We start from the raw sequence: 20470 nt of genomic DNA, 5'->3' as shown, positions 1-20470 counted from the left end.
CACACTCCACACCAATATTCAACATAATATCCATGGATTTAAAAGCACAACACATTATCCATAGCAGACAAACTGCAAAAAATAACCTGCAAGAAAAGGTAAAAACACAGGAAATACATCACAGGTCCTATAATACAGTCATCTTATTACATCATAGAGACAACAGGAGGGATATCAAGTGGTTAAAAAGATAGACATGCATTAAATGCCTTTCTCTGAAGCAAATTGGGGGTAATCAATGTGCACTAATTCTCCCACTGGACACCACCTGCTTTTACATTTCAAGGGCTAAGAAATGATTGGGTTTGGTTTGGAAGGAGGGAGCTGTAAAGTGGGTTTGCAGGGGGGGCACAAATTGAGGAGGAAGTGGTAATTTGAAGTAGTGTGGACCCATTGGGAGGGAAGTCCCACGGTGACACAGATACGTGGAAGACAATGCATACAAATGAGATCATTACTGACATGGTGGGAGGCCTTTTGGGTAAAAAAAAAAAAAAAAAAAAAGCGCTACACCCCAGCTGCCACATTTCCCTCTTCTGAGGCCGTGGCGAACGTGTTCCAGGTATACGGGAATTAAGGATAATACGCCGCCTATTACAGGGAACGTTGAGTGTGTTCTTAGTATTATTTCTGGCATTTTCCCATTGTAGATGCAATATTTTGTCTGACAATTACAGAGGCATTTCCCTCTGAGAGGTGTCTGCCGACGCTGAGAATTGAGACGTTCAGCTCTGTCTTCAAACACTCTGAGGTATGACAAAAGACTGTGAAGTCTGTATAGAATTATGAATGGCACCGCGGTGTCACTCAGTACCCTGGTGAGAAGGTATTTGGAGGAAGAAGGAAAAAAAAAAAGGCACCGGTTCGGCATCGTTTATAACACAAGTGAAAGGGCAAGGCTTTATAATTGTGAGAAAAGGCCCTCTGGAAACGTGTCTTGTCTGGCTGCTAGAATTCTCTCAGGTGATTTATCTATCGACAACATCACACACACACTCATGGGGATCCGTCTGGGTGTCTGGCTAGGATATCATGCTCCTCCTTACGCCCATAAATCTTTCAGAGCATCCTCATCCTGTTCTTTCTTGGTTCGGTTATTTGCTGCACACCTGATTTGGAGTTGTTCTCACCTGCTGATTAAAACTGTATATAAAAGAGTGAGCCCACCACAATTACATTAAACCATTCATTAAGCCACTTACGCTCCAAAGCAGTTAGGTAAACCACAGCTCAGTTTCCTCTCAATTCTATCTTTCTATCGTTCCTGTCTACCTTTTCGGGGGAAAAGCCGGCCAAGTGCTCAGTTTACAGCCAGCTGGGAAGGAGAGTGGATATGGCTGCAAGGGAGCTCAAGGAGCTAAAGGACTGTGTCCACAGCGTGCCAGCAGGTTAATCAGCTACTAAACAGCTACAGGGCTCCCTCCCCATTCCTTTGATCTCCAGCAGGTTTTCGGGTGGCAGCCAAATACACTCTCCTCTGGACAAGGGCCACAGAGAGAGAGAGAGAGAGGCATGATGGTTGCATGTGAAACCAGAGGACAGACGGAAAAGGTGAGGAGTTTTGGTGGAGTGGGTGGAGAGATGGTTTGGGGGCGGGAATAACAGGGGAGGGAGGACGTGCAGCACCTATAAACCGTCAGCTGGAGTGAAATCACATCTCAACCTGAGAGAACGAGGCATAAGCTTGGCCTGCATTGCTAATGGCACGGTCTCAGGTATAGCTCTTACATTGTTCTGGGTGATTAATGAGGTGACAGTCCCTCCCCGTAATGAATACACCACAAGCTAATTGTCCAACTAATGAGAAAAACCTCTCTAGTTTGTCAATTTGATATTCAATTTCTAAAGGTGACTCCAGAATGGATGACCTTGCCAATAAAAGCACTATTGTTTATTATAAAATAACTCTGCCTTCAAGGTTTTTTTTTTTTTTTTTTCAATCTCAGGCACAGACAACCCTAATTTCTCAATTCTTAATGCACACACTCAAAATACATTATTCCAACAACTAGTGCAGTGCCCGTTCGGAGTGCGCGCCTGTGTGGTAAGGGCCAATTGCTTGGGCCCCAGAAGTTCTGCTTGCATCGTTGTCAAACCACGGTATGGCTGCTTGTACCCGCCAAGTGTGAAGTTGATTGGATGAACGGTTCTCAAGATATGTGAAGGAAAAGCCGTCGATCTTCCGCTTCCCAGCCCTCAGTACAGCCGCGGTCTGGGTCTCATTCACATGAACGGCGCAAGGAAAATCACTCTGGTTTTTATTACAACTTTTAGGACTTCATAATTTAAATAAGGGTTATTCAAGTGTTCACTAGGAAGTTTATTTACCTAAAAAAAATTATCCGCTGATTTACAGAAGTCTCTTTCACAATGTAAGTCTACGAGAAAAAGTCTTTTCCGACACAGAGGTTGTAGTACCACCATTTGTCCATTATGAAAATTTGCTTCAAAGCCTGGCACTCTTCCTGGGCGCTTGGGCTAGACCCACAAATCCAGGAAAAAAAAAGAATTTTGTTTCTGAGAGTTACAGTTCACAAGTTTCAGGCCAAAATGTAACGTCCATTGTTATAGCGCCACCATCTGGGCAAATTGCATTACATTCGACACTGCACTCTCTTGGGTCCCCAGCAATACACTTGCCAAGTGTGAAGTCGATTAGGCGAACGGTTCTCGAGATATGCGGAGGACACACAGACAGACAGAGATTCCTCGCTTAGTTAGATGCAGTGTTGATGCAGTTTTTTCCTACATGTTTGCATGTGCAAAACATTGCTGGACAACCTCTTATTTATTCTGCAACATACTGCTTTTCAGAAGTCAGTCATGCATATTTCATATGTTGTTGCACAGCTGAGTAGCTGACTGCTCACCTATTTAATCCTGTTAATATTTTATAATTTGCTGCGGTTCATGTGTTTATAAACAGTTTCTGTGTGTCTCTTTTAGCTCCTAATGCATGCCTTAGCCATATTTTTCCTCCCAGCCAAAACAAAGTCTAAATGTTTCCCCTTTGGTGGCGGCTATTCAGTCAACACAAACACTGGCACGGCGACAGTCGTCTGCTGGTCGGCCGCTTCACTCTATTCAGTTTGCTTGCCAGACTAATCTCGCTGGGGTTCCATCACAGAGCCAGTGCTTAGAGCGCATCAAAACTGCGAAAATGGCTACTGTGACAGGCTCCTGGCTTTCTCTCTATTTGGGGGATGATGAGTACATTTGATATACTGCGGCCCTGTCCAAAAACCATCCTTCCGCAACTCTACTCCATAGCTAGCTGCTGCAGCCCCTGGATATGAATATCCTGCGCCACCCACCTCGGTTTCAATCTACACCTGGCTTTCATCTGCGTCTCTACTCCTCTTTCTCTGGCTCTTTACCTAAGTTTCCATCTATTCTCTCCTTCTCTTCAGCCCACCATACATCCAGCTATCCTCTGCTCTTAAAGCCCTGACACACCAAGCCCAACGGTCAGCCGTCGGACAATTTGGGGCCATTGGTGAGCGTGATGAATCAGCGGCGGCGCCCCGTCGGTGAGAGAAATCACTCTAATTGGCGGTTCAGCTTAAACGAATCAGCGCACGAGAAGAGAAACGGGCGTGAGGAAAGCAAGCTAACGAGTGAAGTCAAGAGGAAAAACAAAGAAGGCTTTTCTCATTTTCTTCATCTCATCTGATCATTCCAATACATGGATATTTTCAACCACATGGCCATCTGGAATGAAGCTAAGCGGTGAGTGAGAGTGGTGTGAAAATGGTCAGCATCCGCCGCTTTGTTTCACGTACGTATCATAACAACGCCTTGTATATCTGCAGTCCTTTTTGAATGATGAATACAGACTACCACGAACCTGCTGGTGTGGAGTTATTTCATCTCATACAGGCGCAGAACGTACGTGGTAGTTGGCTGTCGGCTGTAGTCTTTGCAGTGTGTTCGAATGCCACTTTTTGGCCAAGACAAAGGTGACGTGAGGCGACACAACTGGTGGCCTTCGATGTCGGGTTGGTGTGTCTGGGCCTTTATCCTTGCTCTTCTTTGTTGAATTCAGACCTCTTCAGCTACAACAACAACTCTGGTATTATTAATCTACTTTTTCACTCACTCTTTATTCCCTTTGTCTTCTTCTCTACCCATCTATCCGTCTATACATCAGCTCTTTCTACCTTCTGTCAACTGATTCCATACATCTACTCCATTAAACGCCTGTGTTCCCTCAGTGGCTGCGTTTCTTCTCCATTCACCCATGTCCCCTCTGTTTCTCCTGCTTGCTTTCCCCTCCATACTCCCTTCCATTTTCTCTCTCCCAGACATCAGACAAAGCCAGGGAGTAAACTCATCATTTATCAGGTCGCTCTGAAATTTATGGCGTTGAGAGGATGAATTAGACTGGCGGCTTCTACACTCGGCTTAGTCTGAGTTCTGAGAGCGACAGAGATTGTGTCTCAGATAGGGCTAATCATGTTTGGCCCCAGGGACGCTCGGGGATTTATCTGGTTCCCGAAGAATTGTTTCGTCTGAATTTCAAGACAAAGATTGGCAGATAGCATAAAACGGTGCTGCTCATTGTGCCCGTTTCAGGTTGCGGGAGTCGTAACATTGCACCGATAAAGGTCTTTATGTGTCTGAAAATGAACACAAGGCCATTCAGGTTATGACCAACTCTCTTGTGCCCACCACGGATGCTGGAACACACACAGAGACACACTTTCCCCGAGGCCCAAACAGAGTAGTTAGGCCAATGGTCATTCATCTGAGACAACGCCTGGACCTCAGCCAGCTCCGGGATAGTGTGATGCACAATCTCCGCCGGGCTCGGTCTAGTAATTCTTTGATTCAAAGATTCAAACTCACGCAAAAAAAGATCATGTAATCCCAAATCAAAGAGCACAAGGATTCGGAGTGTTATATAAGGAAATTGGAACCCTCTCGCTAAACAAAGACAAGCCCCTGCAGTAATGTGGGTTGTCACAAAAGTACACACAATTGTAGGAGAGATGCGCGGCCCTGATGAACACCGAATGGGGAGAAAAGGATGAGAAACGTGGATAATAAAGGAATCTGAGGACAGAAACAGAATGGAGATCTGAGGGGGCACTGTTAGAGAGGGGGGATAATTAGAGAGAGACGCACACACTCTCTCTACGTCCACACACAAACACACACTGAACTCACGGAAGCTGCAGAAGCCGGATGGAAATGCTGCTGTATGGGATCAGTGTGGCTATATTGTTGTATAGAAGAATGGGACTGTAGCGCACAAGTCCGTCTTATTCCTCAATAGTCCAAGCATTCAAATTATCAATCCTTATCTTGTGAAATTGTTTGTGATAATCACTGTAGTGATGGACTCGCTGGGAATTGTTGGTAGATTAAATATTAGTTTGCCGTTTTTGTTAAACTTTCCAAGAGGTGTTTATTACTGAGGTTGGAGTTAGTGGTGTTGTGTAATGGACTTGAAATAATATCCTTCCCCGTCATGTAAAAGGGCAAAATATTAGAACCACCTCTCAATATAATGTAGTCCAGTTCAACACCATTGCAAACTACAACAACAATATAAACATACAGTGGAATCAACATATCAAAACCGAACATCATTATCTTTGTAAAGGTAGAAATGATGGAAGAGGTGTTGTATTGGATTGCATTAAATTTTACAGGTGTACCTAATAAAGTGGCCACTGAGTGTCAGGTATAAGATGATGCATAGACTCAACTAGTCCAACCAAAAATAAGTACATAAATGGAATTGCTTCTTGTAAGTGTACTCAATAAGTGTTCTCAATAAGTGTGCAATGTATAATGTTTGGAGTACAATTTTTGAAACCTTCTGTCCAAACATGACCTGGAATCATTTTTATATGATGTGTAAAATGATGTTCCTTTGTACCTAGAACTGGCTGCTGCTAAGGAACTGATGCTTCAGACCTGAAGTCTATCACTCCACGCTTTGCACTGCGGCTCAGGGAGATGTTGCTTATTATACAAAGGGAAAGACTAAGTGTGCACAAACCCAACAAAAAGAACAGATTTGAGGGAATAAAGGGGCCTTTCTTATCTCTACATTCATGATGGCTGTATGCTTGGTAGTATTGGACTCTGACCTGTGTGTCTGTATGAGTGTTGTATTAAACCGTTCTATCTGGTTTCTTTTCCCTCACATTTTTTTGTATGTCTTTTATTTTGAAATGGTTAAATTGGAAGTGGAATAAAATAAAATATGAAACACGATCCCAGGGTTTAGCTACATTATCTAAACCACATTTGAAGCTAAGATTGAAAGTGAGCACACCTGATGAAATGTTGGTAATAGGTTGGAACTGTGCACACAATTACTGTTGTTCTGCAAAAAGTGATGGATGTTTAAATGGCCAGTTTGGGTAATAACTTTAATAACATTGTTTACTTTTCTTTTCTTCTTCAAATCATTTTAGCTAACTTGGAGTTTTGTTTAAAACCTATATGCTCGTACTTCTTGCGCCATCTGACTAAACCCAGATGTCACTTTTTAAGTGAGTATGATGTCATAATAAATGTTATGAAAGACGGACAAAACTACAAAAGGAAGGCCTAAATTATAATAAAGCGAAATCGTCAATTAAGAAGTCAATCCTACGAAAAAAGAAATGTGTATAAATCCGACCCAACGTTGCTCTAATAATAATTAAAAGCCTGTAACACTGTGAAAACCACCTGCTGCCATTTAGAGCAGATCCCAATGCCTCTATACTTTGGTGGCCCAACTTTGCAAACACTGCTGTTTAGATGTCCAATTTACGCTCCCCAGGCTATTTTGCAAGCAGCTTTGAATGACAAGCAATCCACCAACACCTTTGTTCTCACCTATTCCCTACCAGGGAGAGAGGGCATGCCCGGATCCGGTAACTGTTTATTGAACGACCTGAGAGCCTTGTGGCGGCTGCTGCCTTCAAGTAACGCATTAGGAGTGTGAGAAAGCAGTCGATGAGTCTGCACCCTAACATGTAATTACTCATGAGATGACAACGCCTTTACAAGGGAAAAAAAAAAAAAATCAATCATCATTGAATTGCTATCACTGAGTGTCCTGCAAATTACCTGTGCAGAAGAGAAAAATAAATTACCACGCATTCGATCTCCCCGACCTCAACTCTATTCCAAGGCGAGGCAGGTGGACAGAAAAGGGAACAAACCTCAACGGAATCACTTGGAAGGAATCCAACGCTTTAAAAATCAGAGCTCTTTCTGTTGTGCAATGCTTAAAATGAGACGCAAACCCAACGGACATTTAGCAGTGATTTCTGAATGGACGCTGGCTTTGGATCATAGATATTGGCAGATGTATCAATAGAAGGTTGAGAAAACAACAACTGAATGTGATGCAGAAAGCACTTCTAGATAATTATGAAGGTGGTAGGGGTTCAGCTGTTATCCGAAATTGCTGGCCAATAACCTCTCCCACTCCTTCAAGGCGCTGTAGCTGGATCAGTTTTTAGAGCTAGAGTGAAGTGAAATGTACTGGTATCATAGGAAACTACAAAACCTACGGAATCCATTGGTACCAACCGTGTCATGCTAGAATGTTGGGAAGAATGCTAAATAATGCTACGAACTCACACTCAATTTTGGTAAGGAAAAACTGGCATGGGCATTTTCAAAGGGGTCCCTTGACCTCTGACCTCAAGATATGTGAATGAAAATGGGTTCTATGGGTACCCACGAGTCTCCCCTTTACATACATGCCCACTTTATGATAATCACATGCAGTTTGGGGCAAAAAAACATGCAGTTTTTTGCATGCAGTATAAATGTGTTATTTTCGTCTATTCTAAAAATGGTGTATTTGAATATTTCTGCATACTGGGGTCCCTAAACAGTCTTGGAAATTACATAAATTGGGTATCACTGTAAAGCTGAGACTGTTGTGGATCCAAAAAGCTTAATGTGGTGTCTTAATGTGGTATTTAGGAGGGATTATTGATAATTTCTATCAATTCTGAAGTGGTAAAAATGGTTAAATTTACCACCAAATCTGTGTAGCAAATGGTATCAACCAAAACATTGCTGCAGCAACTTATGAGACATAATAGAGCATGGGAATGACCATCATAAAAGTCTATCATAATGTTCTAAGGCTTTATCCACTTTCACAATTTGTTTTAATTAATTAATTGATTTTGTATTTCTGATTTATGGCTAGACCAATTCGACACACGGTGATGAGCTGCATCTTAAATTAACCTTCAGGTTCACAGCTTTCAGGTGATGTTCACCACTTCTATGTGACATCTACTGTTGAGCTGGTATCTCCCCCTAAAGAAGACAAAAATGGGTCTATGAAAAAGAGGGGAAGTGTAAAACGTCAAAGATGGAGTAGAGCTGCATTCTTGTGTAATACAGGACCGAGATCTAAAGGAGCTTGACAAAAACAAATACCTTTGTGCAACAATGCAGTCACATTTGTCTGATTAGTTCAATTCCTCCAATGGGTACGTGATGGAGATGTCACTCGCGTGCATGTTGTGTGCCACATGTTATGGCAGTATTTTCCGGTATTAGTGTGGCTGAAATGCAGTTATGAAACCCGTCCAACTTTATCTGGTCAAAAAAAAAAGAAAAAAAGGCAAAAGACAGCCGACGGCAAAAGAAAGCCAGAGACAGAAGAGATTAGCATCACCTGCGCTGGCATTGAACCAAACCGAAACAGCGTGCCAGGTCACGCCAGGAGAGGATGCTGCTGCCCTGTCCTCGGTGATGACATGCAACTAGGAGCATGCTGTAGGGCTGCTGAGACATAGGGCTGAGAAGTGAAAGGGATCAACTCCTATTTGTTTGCTCCTTACCATTGGGTAGCATCAGCGCTTTTGCACTGTATTTTTTTTCTCCAGTGTTCTCCAGCTGTATTTCTGGACACGTTTCCGTTCCCAGTAGCTCCACATCTGGTAATATAACACTAGTCAATCTTAAACATTTATTCTACATCTGTTTCTGTCCAATTATGTCTTGCTGCTATGGCTCAATTTTACCTCGGAGATCAATGAAGTTCCATATTATCTTTTGTCATCCCAACTTCTCTGCGCCTCAACTGCCACTTTGTGCCCATGTTGCTTCCCAGTGCGTCTTCGCTGTTTGACTGAGTGAAATTGAAGAGTGGGTAATAGGAAACGAGGACACAAAGGGGGGCCTCTCCTAAGCTGGCTGGCAATGTAGACAGATATCAAAGACCAGGAGAGCCAACTCAATTTAATGGACTGTTAAGTAGAAGCGGGAGATGATTTTCTCCCCTTCCTTCTCTCCGTCTCACCCTTTCTCTCAGCTAGTTAGCTCATCTCTGTTCCAAATGAAGGGAGTGCCTTAGCCTCCAGATGGAGCGGGCTCTGTCTGATGGCCCTATTTGTATGCAGCTGCTGTGCTGCTTCTGCTGACCTGGGAATGAGAGATACAGGCAGGCAGCGGCTTTATCTGGCCAACAGGCCACCCTTGGTTTCTGCCTCTATGCCCACCGACCAAATGCCTCTTGGTGCCTTCCAATCCCTTTTCCTTGAAATGAACCGGCCAGATGTTGCACAGTTAATGCCTCTTGCAAGACAAAAGATCCTAGCTCGGTGCGCTCCTCTCCTGTGGAGTCAGGTGTGAGGGCATGAGAGTGGAGAAGTTGTCTGACGCATGGTTTGCCACAGGAGCAGAGTGTGTGCCAGCTAATGCTACTGCATGCCTCTTAGGCTATGTTCACACTGCAAGCAAATGTGGCACAAATCAGATTTTTTTTTTTGCTCTCATGTGACACAGATCAGATTATTTCAGAGTAGGACTGTCAAAGTTAACGCGATAATAATGTGTTAACGCAAATTTGTTTTAACCAAACTAATTTCTTTAATGCATTAACTCAACTTGCGATTTTTAGGTTGTAGCGGGCTCAGTTTTAAAGGTAGAATGAAGACTAATCACAATTAAATATTTTAATCAAAGTAAGTAAGTTTAAGGACGTTTTTTTGGGATGTCAAACAATAACGATACACATCTTACTTTGGATTATTTAATTTACTTCACAGAAGAGCTGTTAAAGTTAAATATCAGCCGAAATGAAACGTCTTTCTTTAGGAGCCATACAAAGTCATATGTTATGATTTAGGTGTAACATCTGTGTAACGGGGAACCCAGATCTGTTAAATTGAGCAATATGTTAACAGAGTCTGGCAATCACTGGACTCCCAACAACTCCACTGTGTATTTTCGGAACAATGCGCCGCCAGATGGCAGTCCCCCGTGTGTGTGGCGTTATTGGTTGCATATGAGGCGTTTCAGGGCAGAGATTCGTTCACACTGATGTCAGATATGGGTCACTTCAAACATGAATGAGAACATTCTAGGCAGAAAGAAAAACAAAAAATTGGAACCGAGCATTAAGACCCGCAATGTGAACGTAGCATTAGACTTCTGAGATGTTTTACCCAGAAGAACAGAAGAAAGTGAATTGTTGAATTGTAAATCGGAAGTGTTTTGTTTTTTTTTATCCTTGGTGGTGCCCTTTGCTTAAACAAATAGGTGGCGTCCAGTGGTTTTATAACTCTAATTCTACTCTACATGTAACTCTTGCAGGAATTCATCAAACAAATGAATAAGAGTGGCAGTACCTGTGGGAAAGTGCTCATTGATTGGCCAGTTGTCCACCTGCAAAGTGGCGTTACCCCCGTTCCTGGTGAATCGGACCAAATGGTATTTGCCATCGTTTACCGCTGTGGTTGTCTCCCTCACGCTGATGTCCACTGTCCCAATGTTGAACGTCACACCTACTTTGCCTTGTTCCTGGAAAAGACACAAAGAGAGGAAGGGCAGAAGAAGTTAGTGGTCTGATTCCAGCATTGTATGAATCCAAATCTTTGAATACAGCACTCTACTGGCAAATGGGATCAAATACAGAGAGCTCCACTTCTCAATAAGTCACATCTGTCGCTAAGCTAGACAAATTTGAACTGCTGCTGTGCCAAGATTCCACCTATTGTTGTGCAGTAACGAATTAATTATACAATAAACTAACTGTAAAAAGTTCAATAAAGCTACTTGGATGAATGCCCTCGGCTGGTGCTAATGGCGAACTACTCAAGAGGACCTGAGGACGCCAGCGCTACGCTTCATTATACCACTGTAATGTGATGAAAATAGGCTGCCAGCAGAGATTGTAATGATGAGTAATGCTCCCTGCAGCCTGTCACTGCGAAACTGGCAGGACAGATGCCTTTTTTCTGCTGCGGCCCTTACAAACTGTATGAATACCATATGTTTTGTTTAGCTCCTAATGCTAAACTGGTTTTAGCGTGTCCATAAATCGTGATCCCTCCCCATCATTTCACCCTTCTCCCCTCGACCCCACTCATTTTCATGAGCTGCCAGTGTGTTTTATCGCGACTGCTCGCATATGCGCGGGCATGTGGGCGTTACATGCAAAAGGTTTTAGAGCGGAGGCAGGGCTCGAGTGAGTGGTGAAGGGGAATGGCTGTGTTTTCTGTGTCATTTGTTTTAATCCCCCACAGGGAATCTCTCAGTGTAATTACCTACTTTAGAAGCCAGCAGCAGAGGGACCGTTTCTCATAACAAAACGAAAATTAAGAAGACTTGCACAGGGGACAGACATATTGTTAACTGATCAGCTGAGATCACCGGCCCTAACTGTTGCAATGCAGACCTTGATAATGTCAAGGTGAATTTAACAGTGCTTGTCGGCACCAAAGCATTGCAGGACTGATAAAACTTGAATGACACAACACTTAAACCTGATGATCTCTATTTAACATTAGAGGCTCTTAATACCGTAGGAGAGCACTTAATGAGGCCAACCTAGACTTAACACAGTCCCTCACACTTTCACATTCTCAACTACTCTCCATTTCAAAGATTTGCCGACAATCGAATAAAATATTTAATCGTGATTAATCGCATGATAGTCCATAGTTAATCGTTATTAATTGCACATTTTTTATCTGATCAAAATGTACCTCAAAGGGAGATTTGTCAAGTATTTAATACTCTCATCAACACAGGAGTGGGTAAATATGCTTGCTTTGCGCAAATGTATGTATACATTTATTATTGGAAATTAACAACACAGAACAATGACAAATATTGTCCAGAAACCCTCACAGGTACTGCATTTAGCATAAAAAATATGCTCAAATCATAACATGAATGTTCAGAACAACTGAAACCTAAATATCGCAAGTTAAGTTAATGCCTTAAAGAAATTAGTTAGGTTAAAACAAATTTGCGTTATTATCGCGTTAACTTTGACAGCCCTAATGATAATATTACTATACCACCAGACTAGAGCAAAAGCAAGCAAGAGTTTACTCCTTAAGCATTTTTGCTCTATTAATAAAAAGGAAAAAGCAATACATATGAGACCAACAAGGAACAAATATTAACTTTTTAAATCAAGTTTGTCCTCCCATTTCTACTCCTTAAGTAGAGCACCTAGAAAACCTTGGAAGACAGACGGCTCTCTTTATATTTATCTAAATTAGGATCCTGTTGTTGTTTCTTAGCAAGTGCAGGAGTTTATTCTAGCCTTAATTGAAGGTACAGTGCATCTAGCAGAAAGGTAATCTTTCTTAAAGTTTTTTAAGGAAGTGAAAAGTTGTCCAAAGTCTGCAGTAAAATGACTTTGTGTGCAAAGAACCTGCAGAGACTGCTGCAGTTTCCTCGACAAGTACTTTTAACTGCCAAGGCGGTGTGAGGATCTGCTCTGTGTATTCAATGCCTCACTTGGTACAGTTAAAACACCCTTTGTCTCTTCATAAAAAAAGAGATACGGTGCTTGAGACCATAATGCAAGGAACGACAGAGCGGCTCTCCTCCGTAACAATCTTGGGCTCGACTAATAATGGAAAAAGAACGTCACCAAAGACACGAGAAAGCCATCTCCTAAAAGCCGAGGTAGGGCTCGGAGCGGGAGTCGGGCGAGCAGAATATCTGAATGCGCACTTAACGTCTCTGTCGGAGAGGTTGTAAATGGGCTCTTAATTTAAGTAGTTGTCATTAAAACTTAGAGCAACAGACAACTGCACGTAATAAAAAAACGTGTGTGCACAACTGTGCGGGCATGCTCGCTGCTCATCTACATATAATCCATGCACCTAGACGGGCTAAGGTGAGCACACAACAGGGATATGTTGATGATCTAATGTGACAAGGTGATGTTCAGTGTGTGTGTTGTACCGTGAAAAATACTACTAAAGCATCCTGGCTCTCCTGACTAATGACAGGACCTTTCCCTGGTAGGAAAAAAAAACCCCACTATGTCTGACGGCCTGAGCGCATACAAAGCACAGACAGACACATCAGCGCTAGTACATCCGCTGTGACCTTCAGAGGCTCTGGCAGCCCCGGCTCTCCTGTGTAGTCGCATCAAAGCCACATCACCGACCCACTAATACCTACAAACAAAGACAGATCGTCACCCTCCTGGCCCTGCTACAAACAAACAACAAAACACAACAATTGTACACCTCTGTAACTGTTGCTGAGTGCCCGCGGGCAGTGTGCAGAGGGGGGAAACTGTGCGGTAGTGCTCTCGCAATGGCACAGCTCTCCCTCTCTCTTCCCTTCTTCTTGACTACTCCTGTAATGTCCGGCTACCCTCCCGCCTCACCCACCTGCCAGCCAGCCCACCCCCGCGCGCTGCAGCAGTGTTTGATTGACAGATCCAATTACGTTTTTTATTGGCCTGTCGCTTGCGAGGCGGGAAGGCACTTCATTGTCTCCTGAGCAAAGGGGGAAAAATGGCTATTGTTCTCTTAGTGGAAAAGATGATGGCCGCTATTCCAGGCGTAAACAAATGATGCGCGGAGAATCACTTTCGAACTCACACACACACTTGAATGCGAACAGGAGGCCGGAACGCACACGCAGAGAGTCATAAGTATATAACCTTGTGCTACAGAAGCATTGTTTCATGTGGCAACAAAAATACAAAGCAGTGTCCAAACATTCAATCAGTCGCCCTCACTAACTCTCAAAGCAAACACTCTAAATATGACATTACAGTAGGGAAAGTGGTAATTTGCTGGTGTGATGTGCTAAAGCCCTTTTATAGTCTAACACGCTCCCACGCTCTCTATTTAATGCCAATCACAAATGCCGACTGTTTTACCGCTATAGGAATAGAATGAGATTGTGCCGGCAGTTTGTTTGTGCGTCACTTAAGTGTACAGTATGTGTGGGCATGTTATGTTCACGCTCTCTGTAACTAAGACTGATAAATGTAATTCCGGCGAGCGACGCAAGCCTCGCCCTCCTCCTCTTCCGTCGCTGCGAGCTGGCCCCTGGCTTGGCACGAGGAGCTCCAGCTGGTCCCACGTGACCCCGGCGCACACTGACATCAGTAATCAGGCCCGCCACAATCCAATTCCGGGCCGATCAATGCCTCCAACACATGCAGCGCCCCGGGCAGAGCGAAAGGAGAGAGAATCACTCAAAAGCAGTGGTGGGCGATCCTGCCGACCGCCATCGCAGACAGCCCTTAGCAGACAGATGCTGTGCAGGCGACACAAGCCGCTCACAATAGACCCCATCCCCAAGCTCGCTGAATGGTCATTCTGCTGAGCCACGGGCCCCAGACAGATATAGACATCTGAAAGCCATTTTGTGGAGGTGAGATGGGTAGAATTAGCACATTTAGCTCTGCTGGGGAGAAAAAGCGCTGACAAAAGAGGTATGAAGACAGAAAGAAATGGAGAAATGCATGCGGTTGTGTGCCAGATATCTTCTATAAGAAGATGTGCATTGAAAGCAGTTTAAGGTCAGGAAATGTTATTAAAGTGGGAGTTTTTCCCCCCAACAAAAAGGTATTGCATTGCAATCAAACCTTGATTGAAATCTGGTACGGGCACAGAGTAGTTGTAGCGGGATGACTCCAGTGGATCTATATTAAGTCTCAGTTGGGAGGGAGGAAGATCTGATATCAGGAATGTGAACATGTCCCAGGGTGGGAGTTTGGGTTACATATCCAGCCTTTCATCTGACATCAGCGCTCAAGTCGGCTTTTGCGGTCAGGGGCCATCAAAACTGGATCATAGAAGCGGTGGAAGTAGAATCAATAGAGAGGAGAAGCTAGGACGCGGCGGATTGATGCACCTGGCCTTCACAGTGCCAAAGCCATTTATCGTCAGTAATTGACAGAGATAACTCATAGACGGCGCAGTGATTTGTAGCTGTCTGTTCTGGTGCGCATCAGGCCCTAGAGTCAGAAATTTGCTAAAGGGTAGGATGTTAGAGGCTGTGGAGGAAGAGGATTGTGTGTGTGCTGGCCTTTAGTGCAAGTCATTTCTTCATGTACAGAATGTACTGACAACTTGACAACTCTAGGCTGGGCAGGAAGCAGGCATTATTGTTGCGGCCTTGAAATTGCATAACGCTACGGGTGAAACTGAAAGTCCTAATTACAGAAAGAATGTCTCTATTTCCACAATACATTAAAGCACCAGTAGGCAGAATATTTTTGGCATCATTGGGCAAAAATGACATAATGACCTTTCAGCATATTGTAATTCAAGTGTTCTGAGAGAAAACTAGACTCCTGCCCCTCCTCATGGCTGTTTACAGGCTTTACAAAATCGAGCCCGTGACGGAAGACAGGTCATTTCAGGAAGAGAGCGTTCCTATTGGCTATTCATTCAACTTTCTCATACATCGGTTACCGTTGATAACATCTTCGTAGCGGAAGAGTAGCACCCACACTCTGGTTACCCCCCAGGTAAACACTGTTAGCTCTGTCACTGTCGCCGTTGTTTGTTCTGTTTGTGCTGTTAGCACCATTAGCTGCTAGCCGCCGGCTCAGCCGTCTCCATGTCGACAGCCGTGTGGAGGCAATAGAAATGCTCTGAATTCCGTATTGAGCACCTTTAAAAACATATCAATGAATCACACTGATGTCCCTTCAGTTTGTTTGACGCAATCCCATATCCACCGCCCTGCTCATGTAAAAAACTAACTAGAGCAAAAAATGTGTCTCCTTCCGCCACTGAAAATAGTCCCCAACAAATGCACTATTTACTCCTGTATGAGATATGTTTGCTAAAAACTACAATGCCCAGTTGTTTTAGTAAATCACTTAACCTTTGTTGAAATATGAAACTATGAATTTGTCACTCATTTAAAAAAAAAAAAATGTACATCTTCAGTAGAACCAATGGGCCGTGGGCTGACTGCCACACACAGGGTGGAGAAGTCAAAAAGCATTGAGAGATGGACTAACGCACTACTGATTTTGGTCTTTTCTTGGGATTTATTGACCATGAGGAAACATGTATAACACCAGCATTATCCCTTCATTTGCGGTGCTCACATCATTGAATAAGTACATTGAAAAACTTGAACAGCAATTTGTGTCTTACTTACAACAATGTCCCCGTTCCTCTGGATAATCCAGCGAACACACTGTCGGGAGGTTTCATAGGGGCTATTTCTTTGATAGAAAGTCTTTGAAAACCTGGCACAGAGAGTTCTGCGGGTTACACAGCCTAACAAGACCAATGATTCTGAAAAGAAAAGTTGCAACTTGTATTTTTCAATGTTGTGAGCACCAAAAAAAAACAAATCCCATTCTCCTCCATTATATTGGTGTAGCAGCAGAATCTCAGAGTCACATCTAAAAGTCTGGGCAAATAAAGCAAAGCTCTCCGCATGGCTAGAGTCACAAGTGGTTAGTGTAAACATATGGGTTTATTGTTTAATTTGAATGAACTGAATGAATTATTGGCTTCGGGGGATATAAAGTTTTGAAAGGGATATAAAGTATTGAAAAAGAAGGAAGGGGTAGGAATACATATTTTAATGTCATGAATAAAGCACAATTTGATATACAAGCAGCTGCTCAGAGCAATGATGCATATGTATTGCTGCCGACAGACAAGGGCCACAAAAAGGCACTAATTCTGGAGAGCTATACTCTGCAGCGAGACTGAATAAAACACCACAGACATGGCTTTACTTTCTCCTTTTTAGAAGCAGAGGCTGCAGGGGTCAGGGTTCCTGGCTTTGTGCGGCGACAGTCTTAATGCACTATTCAAATAAACATTTCTCTGAAAACCGTGAAAGTCCATTAATCATTAATTGACTCAAATGTTCATTCAGACATTCATAATCGTCTGCAGAGCTGTTGTGAGGGGCGCTGTGGGAGGATACAAGGCACAGAGGCCTGGTGCCTCTGAAATATTGATCACACCTAAAAGAACCCAGAGGTCTAACACAGGCTATATTTCACACCTGAGAGAGCCAGGAACGGCTTCATCGAATGGACAGGAGCAAAATGGCTTCCACCTCGCTGTGCTTAGTGCTACTGTAGGTAATTGCGAGGGTAATACTAGCGAGTCCATTAGCCAGTTGGTTAATGCAGAGGAGTGCCAGCTAATGTTAGCCCAGACTGAATAGGAAGAGTCATTGCATTTTTAATACAAACACAAGCAGCGGCGTTGCCGGGAGAAGGTAATGGCTTTGACTCCTGTGCTCGGGCTCAATGTCAAACTCTGAGCCTCGCTCTTTGATCCTCTGCCGCAGAATATGAATCGCGCCGGGTCAGCCTTATCAATTATTTACACCCGCTCTTTCTCTATTTCCTGTTTGTCCGCTCTTGTGGCTGTAACTTGCCCTGACACTAATGGCGGACGGCCTGGTGAAAACATTTATCAATGTTACCGCAGAGTCCTCTCCGGCTCCACACTATCACTTTCAGGCTTTTGGAACTTAGAGTACTGACACTGCACTGATCCTAATCATCACTACTATACTTTACTGCGTGTGTCTAGGCTGCATTGTCTCAGTAGAGGCACCGTCCCTGAAATAACCTTTGGTTGCTGCATCCTGTACTGCCAATGAATCTGGACCTAATTTCAAGAACTACTGACAAATATACTTCTTCCGACAGTTCATCAGGATAGTGAACTCCGTCCTCTGTCCAGGCCTCGTCTAACACTTTGTCCTCTGTGAAGCATTTGCACTGTTTATTGTATAGTTTGCCTTACAACTGTACACACTCTACATTTCAATACTTTATATTTATTACTAGAGCTGTCAAAATTAACGCGATGGTAACGCATTGACGCAAATTTGTTTATATTGTCATTCATTTCTTTAACGTATTAACACAACTTGTGATTTCGGAGGATGTAGCGGGCTCAGTTTTAAAGCTAGAGTGAAGATACTGGCATCATATGAAACTACATACTGATACTAGCTTGTCGAGAAGGAGGCTAAATAAGTCTCCAAACTTTTGCTGAATTTTGGCGAGGAAAAACTCTCGTGGCTATTTTCAAAGGGGTCCCTTGACCTCTGACCGCAAGTTATGTGAATGAAAATGGGTTATATTGGTACCCATGAGTCTCCCCTTTACAGACATGCCCACTTTATGATAATCACATGCAGTTTGGGGCAAGTCATAGTCAAGTCAGCACACTGACACACTGACAGCTGTTGTTGCCTGTTGGGCTGCAGTTTGCCATGTTATGATTTGAGCATATTTTTTTATGCTAAATGCAGTACCTGTGAGGGTTTATGGACAATATTTGTCATTGTTTTGTGTTGTTAATTGATTTCCAATAATAAATATATACATACTTTTGCATATAGCAGCATATTTGCCCACTCCCATGTTGATAAGAGTATTAAATACTTGACAAATCTCCCTTTAATTTGAACAGATAAGAAATGTGCAATTAATCATAATTAATCATGCAGTTAATCACGATTAAATATTTTATTTGATCGACTGCCCTAATTTTTATAAACTGAAAAATCCACAGGCCATTTACACAGTTATAGATTTTAATACTTTATATTTATTACATTTCATTTATTAATGTTTATTTTATTTCCCACGAGCCATTTTAGCACAGTCTCAACACTATAACATTTCACTGCACATACTGAACCTGTATTGCATACGCCTACGACAAATAAAACCCTTTAATCTTTATTCTTCTAATTCAAATATTGCAATGTTTGAGGAATTTGCATCGTTCATTTTATTTTGGTTTTGTTTTATATTAAAGTAATACATTTGCTTTGCTGAAATGGAAGAGTTATGCATTCATTTCGAGCTATTCATGCACTTTATTATATGCTTTGACACTAACAGCACAGGTGATGATCTGTTTTTGAATCTGTTTTTCACCTTCCATATAATTATGGACCTTCATAAAATATAAAACTAGATGTTCCAACATGTTATTATAGATTGCCAACAGACAAAAACACCATGTCTAGAGAGCAGATCCATTCAACGGTGCTGTGCATGGAGTGTTGCTCCATGTCTGTTTATGGTCAGACTACTACACAGCTGAAGTAATTAGAATGCATAATTACAAGCTTGCTAAATCAGAAGCGTGGCAAAACTTCAGCCATGAATTTCCATCCGCCCGACTTGCTGCTTTAGTGCTTCATTTGCACCATGACAACGCAGTGTGTGCCAGCCAACGATGACATGTAATCAGGCCGTATGCAAAGGCAAAGAGCTTCAGTCGCCTGAACACACACACACACACACACACACCAATACACACATTCAACATTGCCTTGACTATATTAAAACATGCACTGATGTTTTGCAACAGCTGTTAAGAAGGTGCTGTGAATAAATCTTTAGTTTGATTGCATTTACTCAGTGTGCACTCAGGTTTTATTTCATTTAGCTCTGCACCAGCGTCCATTAAAGAAAGAGCAGCTCTTGTGTGACCTCACACCGCACCGTGTTGGGCCACATGGTCCCCGTGCGCCAGGGGGCTCATTTAGAAAAAAAAAAAAAAGAGCCAATGAATGGGATTTGTGCTAGATGGAATAATATGCTGTGAAAGTCCATTAGGGACTAGGCTAATGAAATTGAAACAGCTTGGTGATCAAATTAGAATCTGTTCGGCAGATATTTAATTTAATGTGCTGCTGAATTCGAGCACTTTCTATTTGGTAGCCCAAGAATGAAACCGGTGCACGATAAATCAAGCGGGGACACAATCCATCCCGCGTTCTCTCCTCCCCTCATTTTTTCTGAAATGAACAACTTTCTCAGGTCTGTATTTGCACGCAGCATACACCGAAACCAAACACACTAAAGTGTTTGAGTAAGAATAAATGGGAAAAAAAAAAGTAAAGGCATACGGCAACAGTGTATCGCACAATCACAAAGCGACTTTATCTTTGACCTTTCCGTGTGTTTCCCCATAGAGAATACCTTCAGTCACAATCACATGCATCGCTGCAGCTGCTTGGTAAAGAGTCACGGGGTGAAATTATTTGAATAGACACACAAAAGATTTCGGCTTGTTTGAAGAGCTGCCCTCTGTATTTTGCACGCTCTCCCTGCCATGTCTGGGGTAATATGCAAAGCAAAACCACACTGGGAGAAAGGGAAAGCAGAGAGGGGGAAACAAACTGTAGCTATTTCAGATAGCTGCACATCATCCCAATTAACGAAATGGATGGTAATTATTGGAGGAAGAGATGCAAATTT

General features: G+C 42.9%; 1 protein-coding gene across 14 annotated transcripts in view; it reads right to left on the bottom strand.

Moving 5' to 3' along the window:
* nrxn3b (neurexin 3b) overlaps positions 1-20470 on the bottom strand; it is a 355996-nt gene that overhangs the window by 48889 nt on the left and 286637 nt on the right. For all 14 annotated transcript variants that reach the window (XM_037750894.1, XM_037750889.1, XM_037750890.1 and 11 more), the window contains one exon: positions 10611-10782. In XM_037750894.1, the coding sequence (XP_037606822.1) occupies positions 10611-10782 (172 nt within the window). The remainder of the gene's footprint in view (positions 1-10610; positions 10783-20470) is intronic.

Source organism: Sebastes umbrosus, chromosome 18 (assembly GCF_015220745.1).
Source record: "Sebastes umbrosus isolate fSebUmb1 chromosome 18, fSebUmb1.pri, whole genome shotgun sequence".
Taxonomy (NCBI): domain Eukaryota; kingdom Metazoa; phylum Chordata; class Actinopteri; order Perciformes; family Sebastidae; genus Sebastes; species Sebastes umbrosus.
This window is presented reverse-complemented; position numbering and strand designations above follow the sequence as displayed.